Below are 12,496 nucleotides of genomic sequence, written 5' to 3'. Positions count from 1 at the left end.
GAGGTGATATTCAACAGGTTCTGACCAGTTCTGGAGAACCGATAGCGGTTTTGAGTAGTTCGAAGAACTGGTAAAAACCACCTCTGACTGGCCCCGCCCCCATCTATTCTCTGCCTCCCGTGTCCCAGCTGATCAGGAGGAAATGGGGATTTTGCAGTAACCTTCCCCTGGAGTGGAGGGAAGGGAGATTTTACAGAATCCTTCCCCTGCCACGCCCACCAAGCCATGCCACGCCCACCAAGCCACGCCCACATAACTGGTAGTAACAGGGGTGGGTTCTACTTACCTTTACTACCGGTTCGCGACGGGATCACGCTCGCGATGACGTCAGGGTCAGTGGGTGGACCCTCCCACCGGTTTTACTACCGGTTCTATAGAACCGGGGGCAACCCACCACTAGGTAGTAAAAAGTTTTGAATCCCACCACTGATCCTCACCTGTGACCCAAATATGGAACGGAGCATTTTCTCCTGTGCTAAACTATAATCCATGTTTTACGAACCTAGATGACCAGCTCTGCGAAGCAAACAGAGCTACAAACAAACCAGCCACACAATCCGTGACCTCAATCTGCGCGCAACCAACACGTTACAAACACATAACACACGCCCTTGATTTGCATCTGGAGGTTACGACTTATTCGCAAGGAACCGCCACATTAATTCACAATGCATATTGCGACATATTGCAAAGCACGCAGGCTGAAACCAACGAGAGGCAAAGATCCCTGATTCCCAGGCCTGAGGAAACTGCTATCTAAGCATGGGAGAGATTGCAAAAAAATATTCGTGGTTGGAATATTCTAATATTCAATCCGGCTTGGGAATGTCTGCTTGGCAATGCAAGAATGGAAAGAGGGTTGAATCGGTGGGCGGGCAGGAGACTTAGAGACTTCAATGGTGAAAAAAAAGGAAGGTCCTACATTTAGGCAAGAAAAACAAAGAGCACAGGTACAGTATAGGTGGTACCTTGCTCAATAGTAGTAACTGTAAAAGGGATCTTGGAGTCCCGGTGGACAACCATTTAAATATGAGCCAGCCGTGTGCAGCAGCTGCCAAAAAAGTCAACAAGTTCTAGGCTGCATCAACAGAGGGATAGAATCAAGATCACGTGAAGTGTTAATACCACTTTATAATGCCTTGGTAAGGCCACACTTGGAATACTGCATTCAGTTTTGGTCGCCACGATGTAAAAAAGATGTTGAGACTCTAGAAAGAGTGCAGAGAAGAGCAATAAAGATGATTATGGGAGTGGAGGCTAAAACATATGACAAACGGTTGCAGGAACTGGGTATATCTAGTTTAATGAAAAGAAGGACTAGGGGAGACATGATGGTAGTCTTCCAATATATCAGGGGTTGCCACAAAGAAGAGGGAGTCAAGCTATTTATTCTCCAAAGCACATGAGGGCAGAACAAGAAGCAATGGGTGGAAACTAATCAAGGAGAGAAGCAACTTAGAACTAAGGAGGAATTTCCTGACAGTGAGAACAATTAATCAGTGGAGCAACTTGCCTCCAGAAGTTGTGAATGCTCCAACACTGGAAGTTTTTAAGAATATGTTAGATAAACATGTGTCTGAAGTGTAGTAATATAAGCCCTGCTCCCAAAATAAGCTCATCGGCCAGACGGACACATTTTAGTAGCCTATTTCTCTGAAAATAAGACCTAACTGGAAAATGAGCTCTAATGAGTCCCATGGAGCAAAAATTAATATAAGACCCAATCTCACATTTTTATGTTATGTGGTGGAATCTCCAGGGAGGAAGTGAGAACAATTAACCAGTGGAACAACTTGCCTCCAGAAGTTGTGAATGCTCCAACACTGGAAGTTTTTAAGAAGATGTTGGATAACCATTTGTCTGAAGTGGTGTGGGGTTTCCTGCCTAAGCAGGGGGTTGGACTAGAAGACCTCCAAGGTCCCTTCCAACTCTGTTATTCTATTCTATATACCACTTCATAGTGCTTTACACCCCTCTGTAAGCGGTTTATAGAGTCAGCATCTTGCCCCCAACAATCTGGGTCCTCATTTTAACAATCTCGGAAGGATGGAAGGCTGAGTCAACCTTGAGCCGGTCAGGATCAAACTGCTGGCAGTGAGCAGTGAGTTAGCCTGCAATACTGCACTCTAACCACTGGGCCATCACAGCTCTAGAATCTAGTCCAGAATATTAGAACCTAAAATCATAGAGCTTGAAGGAACCTCAGAAGTCATCTAATCCCTGGCAGGAGATCTTATACTATCCCAGTCAAACAGCTGTTCAGTCCATTTTTGAAAACCTCCAGTGATGACGCACCGTGGGGAGGCAAGTCATTCCAGCGATTAATTGTTCTCACTGTCAGAAAATTTCTCTAGCAATCTGACTTGGTGTCTTCGTAGATAGTGTGTAAACCAGCGTCTGTGTTTCCTGTGTCAGATGAGGAGAGCATATCTTTCTCCTTCTGTCCTGACCACTTTTTACAAAGGCACGATTGAGAGCGTTTTAACAAACTGCATCCCTGTTTTTGGTTTGGTGGCAGCAGCACCTCAGATAGAAAGTCCGTACAGAGAGTGGTGAGGACAGCAGAGAAGATTATAGGAAGCTCACTCCCTGTTATTTAGGATATTGCTTATAAGCGCCATGTGCTTAGAGTTCAAAGCAAAGTTAGAGACCCCACACACCGTTTTCACGGCCTGTTTCTGTTGCTCCCCTCTGGGAGGAGGTTTCGAAGTATTTCTAGCAGGTTTGCTGGATTCTGGCAAACTTGCCAGATTCTTTTTTTTCATCATGTACATGTATACATTCTACAACTAGACTGTGATGTTTCTCTGTGTCATATATGTGTGTGTGTATGTGAGTATATGCATAAATGTTATCTTTTGAGAGCTGAATGCAACAAAATTTCATTTTAATGTATGCTGATTAGTGTCCATTTAAAGCAGTGTTTCTCAACCTTGGCAACTTTGAAGATGTGTGGACTTCAACTCCCAGAATTCCCCTCAACTCCCAGAATTCCCCAGCCAGCAACTGCTGTTGCTGGCTGGGGAATTCTGGGAGTTGAAGTCCACACATCTTCAAAATTGCCAAGGTTGAGAAACACTGATTTAAAGTGACAAAATTCTATTCTATTCTATTCTATTCTATTCTATTCTATTCTATTCTATTCTATTCTATTCTATTCTATTCTATTCTATTCTATTCCATTCCATTCCATTCCATTCCATTCCATTCCATTCCATTCCATTCCATTCCATTCTCCCTTAATCCTTCTCTTCAATAGGTACCTAGCTCCTTCAACCATTCATGATACAGTTTAGCTTCTAGTCCCTTGATCTTCTTTGTTGGCTCTTCTCTGTACACTTTCTAGGCGTTTCATCATCTTTTTTGTACTGCAGTGACCGTAACTGGACGCAGTATTTCAAGTGTGGTTTCACCAGTGTGGTATTAAAGCAGAGCTCATGATCTTGATGCTCTCTCTCAGTTGAGGGATATTCTCCACAATCTATTCCCTGCAACTTCACCGCATACATTCATGAGGGCTAGAAACATGTTGTCAGCACTTCAAGCTTCATTTACTCTAGTGCTGACATAAGAAGGAGAAGCAGAGGCGTCTGGAAAGGGACGTTTGACTTTTCACCTACTTATTTTCCCTGGAGATAATATCCCCTAGTACAGTGGTCCCCAACCTTTTTATCGCCGCGGACCAATCAGCCTTTGATAATTTTACCGTGGCCAGCTGAGCCCAGGAGCCTTTGCGCTGCAGCGTTCATGTCCCCCGGCCGCTGCGCGGCCCGGTGCCAGGTACTCCACGGCCCGGCACCGGTCCGCGGACCGGGGGTTGGGGACCACTGCCCTAGGAGATGAGATGGGAGGGGGGAAATTCCTTTGAGCTGGAGCGGTAGATTAGGGGTAGAATGACTTGGAAGATGGCCAATGAGTGCAGGGGAGTGGGGAACGGAAAGGGAGGGTTTTGGGTCTGGAAGTCAGTGTTGGCTACGATGAGCCAGGATTTAGAATGTCATGCTCAAAAAATGGGAGTTTTTATCAAAGACTTTGTTTGAAATGCAATTTATTTGAGACGACCTCGAAACTTGACACATGCCTTTTACAAATCCCAACTCTACAGTCTACTGCAAATAGCTCTTTTCTTTGGGAAACGGAAGCTCACAACTACTTCCAAAATTTTCCGTTCCTTCCTGGGAATTTTTCCTTGGAAATCTTCTCTACTAAATATACCCGATATAAGGTTGAAAAGGAAGTGAAAATGATAAAAAAAGACTACATATTTGATCTTGCGTATATTAGCCGCAACTAGAATTGTGTTTGCGCAACAATGGAAAAACGATGAGATTCCGTCTGAGGGGAACGTAATTAAGAAAATGTAACAATGTGCAGAAATGGATAGACGAACGCTTATTATTAAGGATAAATAATATCTTGCCTTCTGGCAGAAGGTACAGAACAATTAAAACTAAAAACAATTGAAACAATTTAAAACTAAAAAAAATACAAAACAATTAAAACACACGTTTTCTGAATAGTTTTTATCCCAGAGCTATAATTGCACTCAACAATGAACTAAAGGGCTCACATCAGTGAGCTGTTGGACAGCATTACTTGGTCTGTTCTGTGGATGTTTGGGTGGTTTAGGGGTGAGGAATTGTGGGTGGGTGGGGGTGTTTGAGGATTGTTATGTGTGTTGGACCTGGTCTTTGGGTGTTAGGTGAATTTTGTTGTATGAGTATACTTTGTATACACGTACAATGAAAATAAAGTTGTTGTTGTTGTTATTATTATTATTATTATTATTATTATTATTATTATTATTATTAAAGAAGAAACCAGGGTGGATAAAAATCAATGATTTTTTTAAAAAAAAATTTAAAAAATCGGATTTTTTTGATTTAAATCGGATTTTTTAAAATTTAAATTGGATTTTTTTTATTTAAATCAGATTTTTTTTATTTTTATTGAATTTATTTTAATAAAAAACTTTTGGGGTAAAAATCTATTGTATGATAGTTTTCTATTTAAGATACATAAATAATTTAGTTTATACAGCATGAAATGGAGCTTAGTTATGTAGCATGAGGCTGTATATTCTGCAACACTGGGACTATCGGTGAGTCAACAGCGGGTCAAAGGAGTAGCAGAGATGACAGTTGCTCTTTAAAAATTATGATTTAAATCGAGTCGATTTAAATCAAGTCTTTTTACTAGTGATTTAAATCATGATTTAAATCGACTCGACTCGATTTAAATCAAATCCACCCTGGAAGAAACTGAATATTGTTTCGATATGGCACATATTCTATCAATGGTTAGACAACAGAAACAGAAGTTAGAAAGGAGGAGATATAAAAAGAGGAAATGTTAACGTGGAGAGTTGTTAAAGAAGATGATGTTAAATATTATTGTTATCATATTATTATGTCATTACATTATCAATATTATAATAAAGTTTTGTATTATCACTATTTAAACATAATTGTACCCAGACCGTACAGTTGGATGAAAATTGAATGATATATAAATAAAACAAATAAAACATGGGGAGGGGGGAAAGGTTTAAAATTAAGCAAGTTACCTTACCTATAGGTGTAGGGGCCAACTTCCTTGACAATAGGTTTTTCCCCTTGAAGCACTTCTAAAGGATTGGTCAAGTTAAAAAAATAGACCTGCAGGAGAAGGGGTATTGGAGGGTTCGCCCAGAATTCAAGAGCTTCCGAATTATTTTTTAAGATCGTTCCCTAAAGAAGAAAAGGCAAACAGAAAAAAGAAGAAAAAAAATGGACTTCTAGCAAAAGCAGAGCATACCACTGTACATGAAGACAAGAATAACAGAGTTGGAAGGGACCTTGGAGGTCTTCTAGTCGAACCCTCTGCTCAAGCAGGAATCCCTATACCAATGATGGCTAACCTTTTTGCCATCGTGTGCCAGGAAGGGAGGGGCGGGGAGGTTCGTGCACGCGTGTGCCCATACCCATAATTCTATGCGTCCCGCCCTGCGCATGCGCACCCAAACCCCCCCTCCTCCCTTGCTCCTGGCCCGTTTTTTTTTTTGTCACCTGGCTCCAGATCCTCTCTATGCATCTGGGGAGGGTGAAAACAGCCTTCCCCACCTACCCCCAGGCCCTCCGGAGGCAGAAAACAGCCTGTTTCCCTACTTCTGGTGGGCCCAAAAGGCCTGAAAATCAGGTGGCCGGCACGCACCTGTGTGCCAGAGCTGAGCTGGCGTGCCCACGGATATGGCTATGCGTGCCACCTGTGGCACGCGTGCCATAGGTTCACCATCACGGCCCTATACCGTTTCAGACAAATAGTTATGCTATCTCTTCTTTAAAAAAACCCTCCAGTGATGGAGCATCCACAACTTCTGGAGGCCAGTTGTTCCACTGGTTAATTGTTCTCAATGTCAGGAAATTTCTCCTTAGTTCTAGGTTGCTTCTCTCCTGGATTAGTTTCCATCCATTGCTTCTTGTTCTGCCTTCTGGTGCTTTGAGGAATAGGTTGACCCCCACTTTTTTGTGCCCCTCTTCTTTGTGCCTATTCTTCAAAGCACCTCAGATTTTGGAACGCTGCTATCATTTTGATAATATCCATATTTCTAGGACTCCCGCGCTCAATTGCAGCAGTTAGAAAAGAGATCTATGAAAACTACAAATTGTGACTCTATGCACAAACCTCACTAGGGTTTGTGGGGTCCTTGGTGCTCTCTGAGCTTGGTTGGGGTTTTTTTTGCAGACATTTCATTACCAAACTAGATAACTTCATCAGTGCTAGTAAGGGAGTACGGTTAGGTCATTTGATCGTTTTATATAGTAATGGTTTCCTCTGCTGGTGTAGGTAGGAATGGACTTGGTGATTCCTTGACTGGGCTGTTAATTACTGTTAGGTTATTTGTCAGAAAACTATAACAACCCAATCAAGGAACTTACCAAATTCACTCCCATCAACATTAACAGGCCAAGCCACTTGTGTATAAAATGAGAGAATAGAATAGAATAGAATAGAATAGAATAGAATAGAATAGAATAGAATAGAATAGAATAGAATAGAATAGAATAGAATAGAATAGAATCAGGGTAGATTTGATTTAAATCAAGTTGATTTAAATCACAATTTAAATCATGATTTAAATCACTAGTAAAAAGGATTGATTTAAATCAACTCGATTTAAATCATAATTTTTAAAGAGCAACTGTCATCTCTGCTACTCCTTTGACCCACTGTTGACTCACCGATAGTCCCAGTGTTGCAGAATATACAGCCTCCTGCTACTTAACTAAGCTCCATTTCATGCTGAATAAACTAAATTATTTATGTATCTTAAATAGAAAACTATCTTACGATAGATTTTTACCCCAAAAGTTTTTTATTAAAATAAATTCGATAAAAATCAAAAAAATCCGATTTAAATAAAAAAAATCTGATTTTTTTGATTTTTTTTTTTAAAAATCATTGATTTTTATCCACATAGAATAGAATAGAATAGAATAGAATAGAATGGAATGGAATGGAATGGAATGGAATGGAATGGAATGGAATAGAATAGAATAGAATAGAATAGAATAGAATAGAATAGAATAGAATAGAATAGAATAGAATAGAATAGAATTCTTCATTGGCCAAGTGTGATTGGACACACAAGGAATTTGTCTTGGTGCATACGCTCTCTGAGTACATAAAAGAAAAGATACATTTGTCAAGAGAGCAAACCACACTGCCTACTAACACTGATGATGTAACCCAGCTGAATCATGAAATGTCTTCAAGAAAACAGCCAAGCTCAGCGAGCATCAAGGCCCCCACAATTCAACCCTCTTCTATTGGAAATAAGTTTTTCTTTTTCTTCTAGATACTTTAATTTTCTGCATGTGCTCCATATCAGGGGTCACCAACCTTTCAGGGACCACTAAGTTCATAATTTTAAATCCTGCGGACCACTAATATGATCTGGCTAATGATCGGCTGGGTGGGCGTGGTTAGGTGGTCATGTGACTGGGTGGGCGTGGCCAACTTGATGACACGTCGAGGGGCGCCTTGCCAGCCTCTACTCGCTACTCCTTGCCTGCCCGCCCGGGCTCCTTAGGGCCCCAGCCGGAAGCAGTTGTTGGAGCTAAGCAGCCACCACGAGAAAAAGTTGGCAAAACAGCTCAGTTCAAATTAGATCTGACCGAGAAGGATGCTCAGCAGAAGCACCTCACTGAGGACTAGGAGCATAGACTTTCCAAGCAGAGGGAAGACCTGCGAGAGTGCAAGGCCAGGTACCGGCACCTGGAGACTCAGCGGGCTGAGATGGTCAGCCACTTCCAGGCCATGATGCTGTCCCACTGGAACGAGACCCTCAGGCTCTTCACCACCAGCGGCGCTTCCCTCCAGCCTTCGCCCAAAGCCCCACACCAGGAGGCGGTAGCAGACCCCAAGTCGTAATGTCTGCCCCCCTCCGACCCACAGAAAGAAACCCCGAAGGGGGAGACTCTCTGCAGCAACACAAGCATTCATTGCACGTATCCGTCCCAGGGGGCGTAATTTGAGAACCCCTGATTTAGTGCAGTATTAAAAATACAAATAATTTTTCTGCGGACCACCAAAATTTTCTCACGGACCACCAGTGGACAGTTGGTGACCACTGTTCCATAGAACGGAGCATTCAAAAACTAATTATGACATCCGATTGGAATTGGGAACTCAGCCATTGGTAGCTTCCCTGTAGGCTGAGACGTCAACTAAAACAGACATTGCTGGAAGTGCGGGGGCAGAAGCCCTTCCCAATTTTGTGTTGGTTCAGCCACGGCAATGCAAACATAACTCGTAGTTTACAATCTCGGGAGAAAATCAAGTTTCTAGTTTTGTGAATTTATTGTACAAGGTTACATTTCTGGAAAGCTCTCTGCCACTCTTCGCTTAAAGTAAAATATCATTAGGGCCTGATTTAATAAATGAAGTAATATCAAAAGAAGGACTAAGGGAGACATGATAGCAGTCTTCCAATATCTCAGGGGTTGCCACAAAGAAGAGGGAGTCAAGCTATTCTCCAAAGCAGAAGTCACCAACCAGTAGTCCGCGGACCACTGGTGGTCCGTGAGAAAGTTTTGGTGGCCCGCAGAAAAATTATTTGCGTTTTTATATTGCACTAAATACTATTTATCTTTTTAAAAATGCATATTAGTGGTCCGTGGGATTTAAAATTATGAATTTAGTGGTCCCTGAGGTCTGAAAGATTGGTGACTCCTGCTCCAAAGCACCTGAGGGTAGGACAAGAAGCAATGGGTGGAAACCAATCAAGGAGAGAAGCAATTTCGAATTAAGGAGGAATTTCCTGACAGTGAGAACAATTGATCAGTGGAACAAACTTGCCTCCAGAAGTTGTGAATGCTCCAACACTGGAAGTTTTTAAGAAGATGTTGGAGACCCATTTGTCTGAAGTGGTGTAGGGTTTCCTGCCTGGGCAGGGGGTTGGACTAGAAGACCTCCAAGGTCCCTTCCAACTATTCTATTCTATTGTATCATGGATGAGGCAGACAATTAACTCCAGCACTGCACCCAAGTTGTTGTTATTGTAGTTTTTTTTATTTCTCGCCACAAATTGCTAAGATTTGTGTGGGCAAGTCAGGCACGTTTACCCCTGAAACTACACATTCTAGACTTTGTTTTGAACAAAGTTAAACACAACTCCAGGATATCCTTGACTGCCTACCTGGATTTCCCCATATCTTAATTTAAACCATTCAATCTTTGGAGCCTGTTTCACAATCTCAAGGCCTGGCTATTTACTGCAACTGCTGATTATACGGCACTTTGCTTGGGCCGAGGCTAAACCCAGCTCTTGTCTCGCTCTTTCCCTAACCGTTCATCCGATGGCATGGGCTTCCCTCCCAAACAGCTGCTTGCAGACCCTTCCCTTCTGGAGAGGCGCATCAATTTAAAAAAAAAAAAAATTAAAAACCCGCATTCACAAGTTCGGCTGCCTTTTCAGTCTTTGCAAGCGTGCAACCCTTAAGGGGAGATCAGCTGATCAAGAAATGCACGGGGCAAAGGGTTAGGAAGGGCCCTTCCCCCACCCCACCCCGCCCGCAGGGGGGGGGGTGGCTTCCACCCAGGCGCTGGACACACACCTGTCGGGATCGTGCAGGGCAGGGCGTGGAGCTCAGGGCCTGGATAAAGTCCCCCAGCCACGAACTGTGGCACGGGCAGCCCCAGGATGGGTGCCAGAGGACCGGAAAGGAGGCCTCCAGCCTCCTGGCATCAAAGGAGATAAATGCAACCGTTCCTTAAGAGCCATGATTTTTGGCACGGGCGGGCACAGGAGGGGTGCCAGGGGGCAGGGAAGGAAGCCTCTGCCTAAAGGAGACGATGCAACAGTTCCTTAAGGGCCACGATCTGTGGCACGAGCGGGCACAGGATGGGTGCCAGGGGGCTGGGAAGGAATCCTCTCCACCCAATTAGACGATGCAACAGTTCCTTAAGCACCACGATCTGTGGCACGAGCAGGCACAGGATGGGTGCCAGGGGGTTGGGAAGGAAGCCTCCAGCCCCCTGGCACCAAAGGAGATGGTGCAAGAGTTCCTTAAGCCCCACGATCTGTGTGTGGCCCGGGCGGGCACAGGAGAGGTGCCAGGGAACTGGGAAGGAACCCACTGCACCTAAAGGAGACGATGCAACCGTTCCTTAAGCGCCACGATCTGTGGCACGAGCGGGCACAGGATGGGTGCCAGGGGGTTGGGAAGAAAGCCTCCAGCCCCCTGGCACCAAAGGAGTCAGTGCAAGCCTTCCTTAAGCCCTACGATCTGTGTGTGGCCCGGGCGGGCACAGGAGAGGTGCCAGGGAACTGGGAAGGAACCCACTGCACCTAAAGGAGACGATGCAACCGTTCCTTAAGTGCCATGAGCGGGCACAGGATGGGTGCCAGGGGGGGTTGGGAAGGAAGCCTCCAGCCCCCTGGCACCAAAGGAGACGGTGCAAGCGTTCCTTAAGCCCCACGATCTGTGTATGGCACAGGCGGGAACAGGAGAGGAGCCAGGGAACTGGGAAGGAACCCACCGCACCTAAAGGAGACGATGCAACCGTTCCTTAAGCACCACGATCTGTAGCACGAGTGGGCACAGGATGGGTGCCGGGGGGGTTGGGAAGGAAGCCTCCAGCCCACTGGCATCAAAGGAGACGGTGCAAGCGTTCCTTAAGCCCCAAGATCTGTGTGTGGCACGGTGGGTGGGTGGCACAGGAGAGGTGCCAGGGAACTGGGAAGGAACCCACTGCACCTAAAGGAGACGATGCAACCGTTCCTTAAGCGCCCCGATCTGTAGCACGAGTGGGCACAGGAGGGGTGCCGGGGGGGTTGGGAAGAAAGCCTCCAGCCCCCTGGCACCAAAGGAGACAGTGCAAGCCTTCCTTAAGCCCCACGATCTGTGTATGGCACAGGCGGGAACAGGAGAGGTGCCAGGGAACTGGGAAGGAACCCACCGCACCTAAAGGAGACGATGCAACCGTTCCTTAAGCACCACGATCTGTGGCATGAGCGGGCACAGGATGGGTGCCAGGGGGGTTGGGAAGGAAGCCTCCAGCCCCCTGGCACCAAAGGAGATGGTGCAAGAGTTCCTTAAGCCCCACGATCTGTGTGTGGCACGGGCGGGCACAGGAGAGGTGCCAGGGAACTGGGAAGGAACCCACTGCACCTAAAGGAGACGATGCAACCGTTCCTTAAGCGCCACGATCTGTGGCACAAGCGGGCACAGGATGGGTGCCAGGGGGGTTGGGAAGGAAGCCTCCAGCCCCTTGGCACCAAAGGAGTCGGTGCAAGCCTTCCTTAAGCCCCACGATCTGTGTGTGGCACGGTGGGTGGGTGGGTGGCACAGGAGCGGGTGCCAGGGAGCCTCTCCACCCAAAGCAGCCCGGGGCAGATGCGCGCCTCTCGCCGCTCCTCACCTCCTTGATCTGGCCGTCCACCAGGTTCTCCATGATGTGGGCCGCCAGGAGGGCGATGCCGGCGATGAGGAAGGCCGGCGCCACCAAACCCAGCGTGACAAGGCAGAAGCGCTTCATCGCTGCCGGGGGAGCCCAGGAGTCGCCAGGAGGCCCGAGAGAGAGAGAGAGAGAGAAGAGCGCACAGATGCCCAGCCCGAGAGAGCGCCGGAGCCGCCGCCTCCTCCTCCTGCAAACGGCCACCTCCCGGCTCCGAGGGGCGGAGGAAAGCCGGGAAACGGAGCGGCGTTTTCCTCCCCCGGTGCTCACTTTCGCTTTCCCAAGTGGGCCGGCCGCCTCCTCGGAATGAGCTCAGCCTGGATCAGCTGGTGGGGAGGTCCCGTGTCGTCCTGACCTCTCGCCCTCTTTTTTTTTTCTCTCTCTCTCTCTCTCTCTTTCCCTCTTTTTCTCATTCTCTCCCTCATTCTCTCTCTCTTCCCCTCTTTCTCTCTCTCCCTTTTTCTCATTCTCTCCCTCTCTCCCTTTCTCTCCCACTTTTTCTCTCTTCCCCTCTTTTTCTCTCTCCCTTTTTCTCATTCTCTCCCTTTCTCTCCCT

General features: G+C 46.0%; 1 protein-coding gene across 1 annotated transcript in view; it reads right to left on the bottom strand.

Moving 5' to 3' along the window:
* Positions 1-12,225, bottom strand: part of SCARB2 (scavenger receptor class B member 2) — a 37,678-nt gene extending 25,453 nt beyond the window's left edge. Inside the window, exons 1-2 of the mRNA XM_070948720.1 lie at positions 11,905-12,225; positions 5,572-5,729 (exon numbers count right to left, since the gene is read on the bottom strand). Of these exons, the coding sequence (XP_070804821.1) occupies positions 5,572-5,729; positions 11,905-12,021 (275 nt within the window). The 5' untranslated portion in view covers positions 12,022-12,225. The remainder of the gene's footprint in view (positions 1-5,571; positions 5,730-11,904) is intronic.
* Between the last annotated feature and the right edge of the window lie 271 nt (positions 12,226-12,496).

Source organism: Pituophis catenifer, unplaced genomic scaffold (assembly GCF_029215685.1).
Source record: "Pituophis catenifer annectens isolate HBS135680 unplaced genomic scaffold, rPitCat1.0.hap2 SCAF_8, whole genome shotgun sequence".
Classification (NCBI taxonomy): domain Eukaryota; kingdom Metazoa; phylum Chordata; class Lepidosauria; order Squamata; family Colubridae; genus Pituophis; species Pituophis catenifer.
The sequence above is the reverse complement of the archived record's forward strand: the minus strand, read 5'-3'. Positions and strand labels throughout refer to the sequence as shown.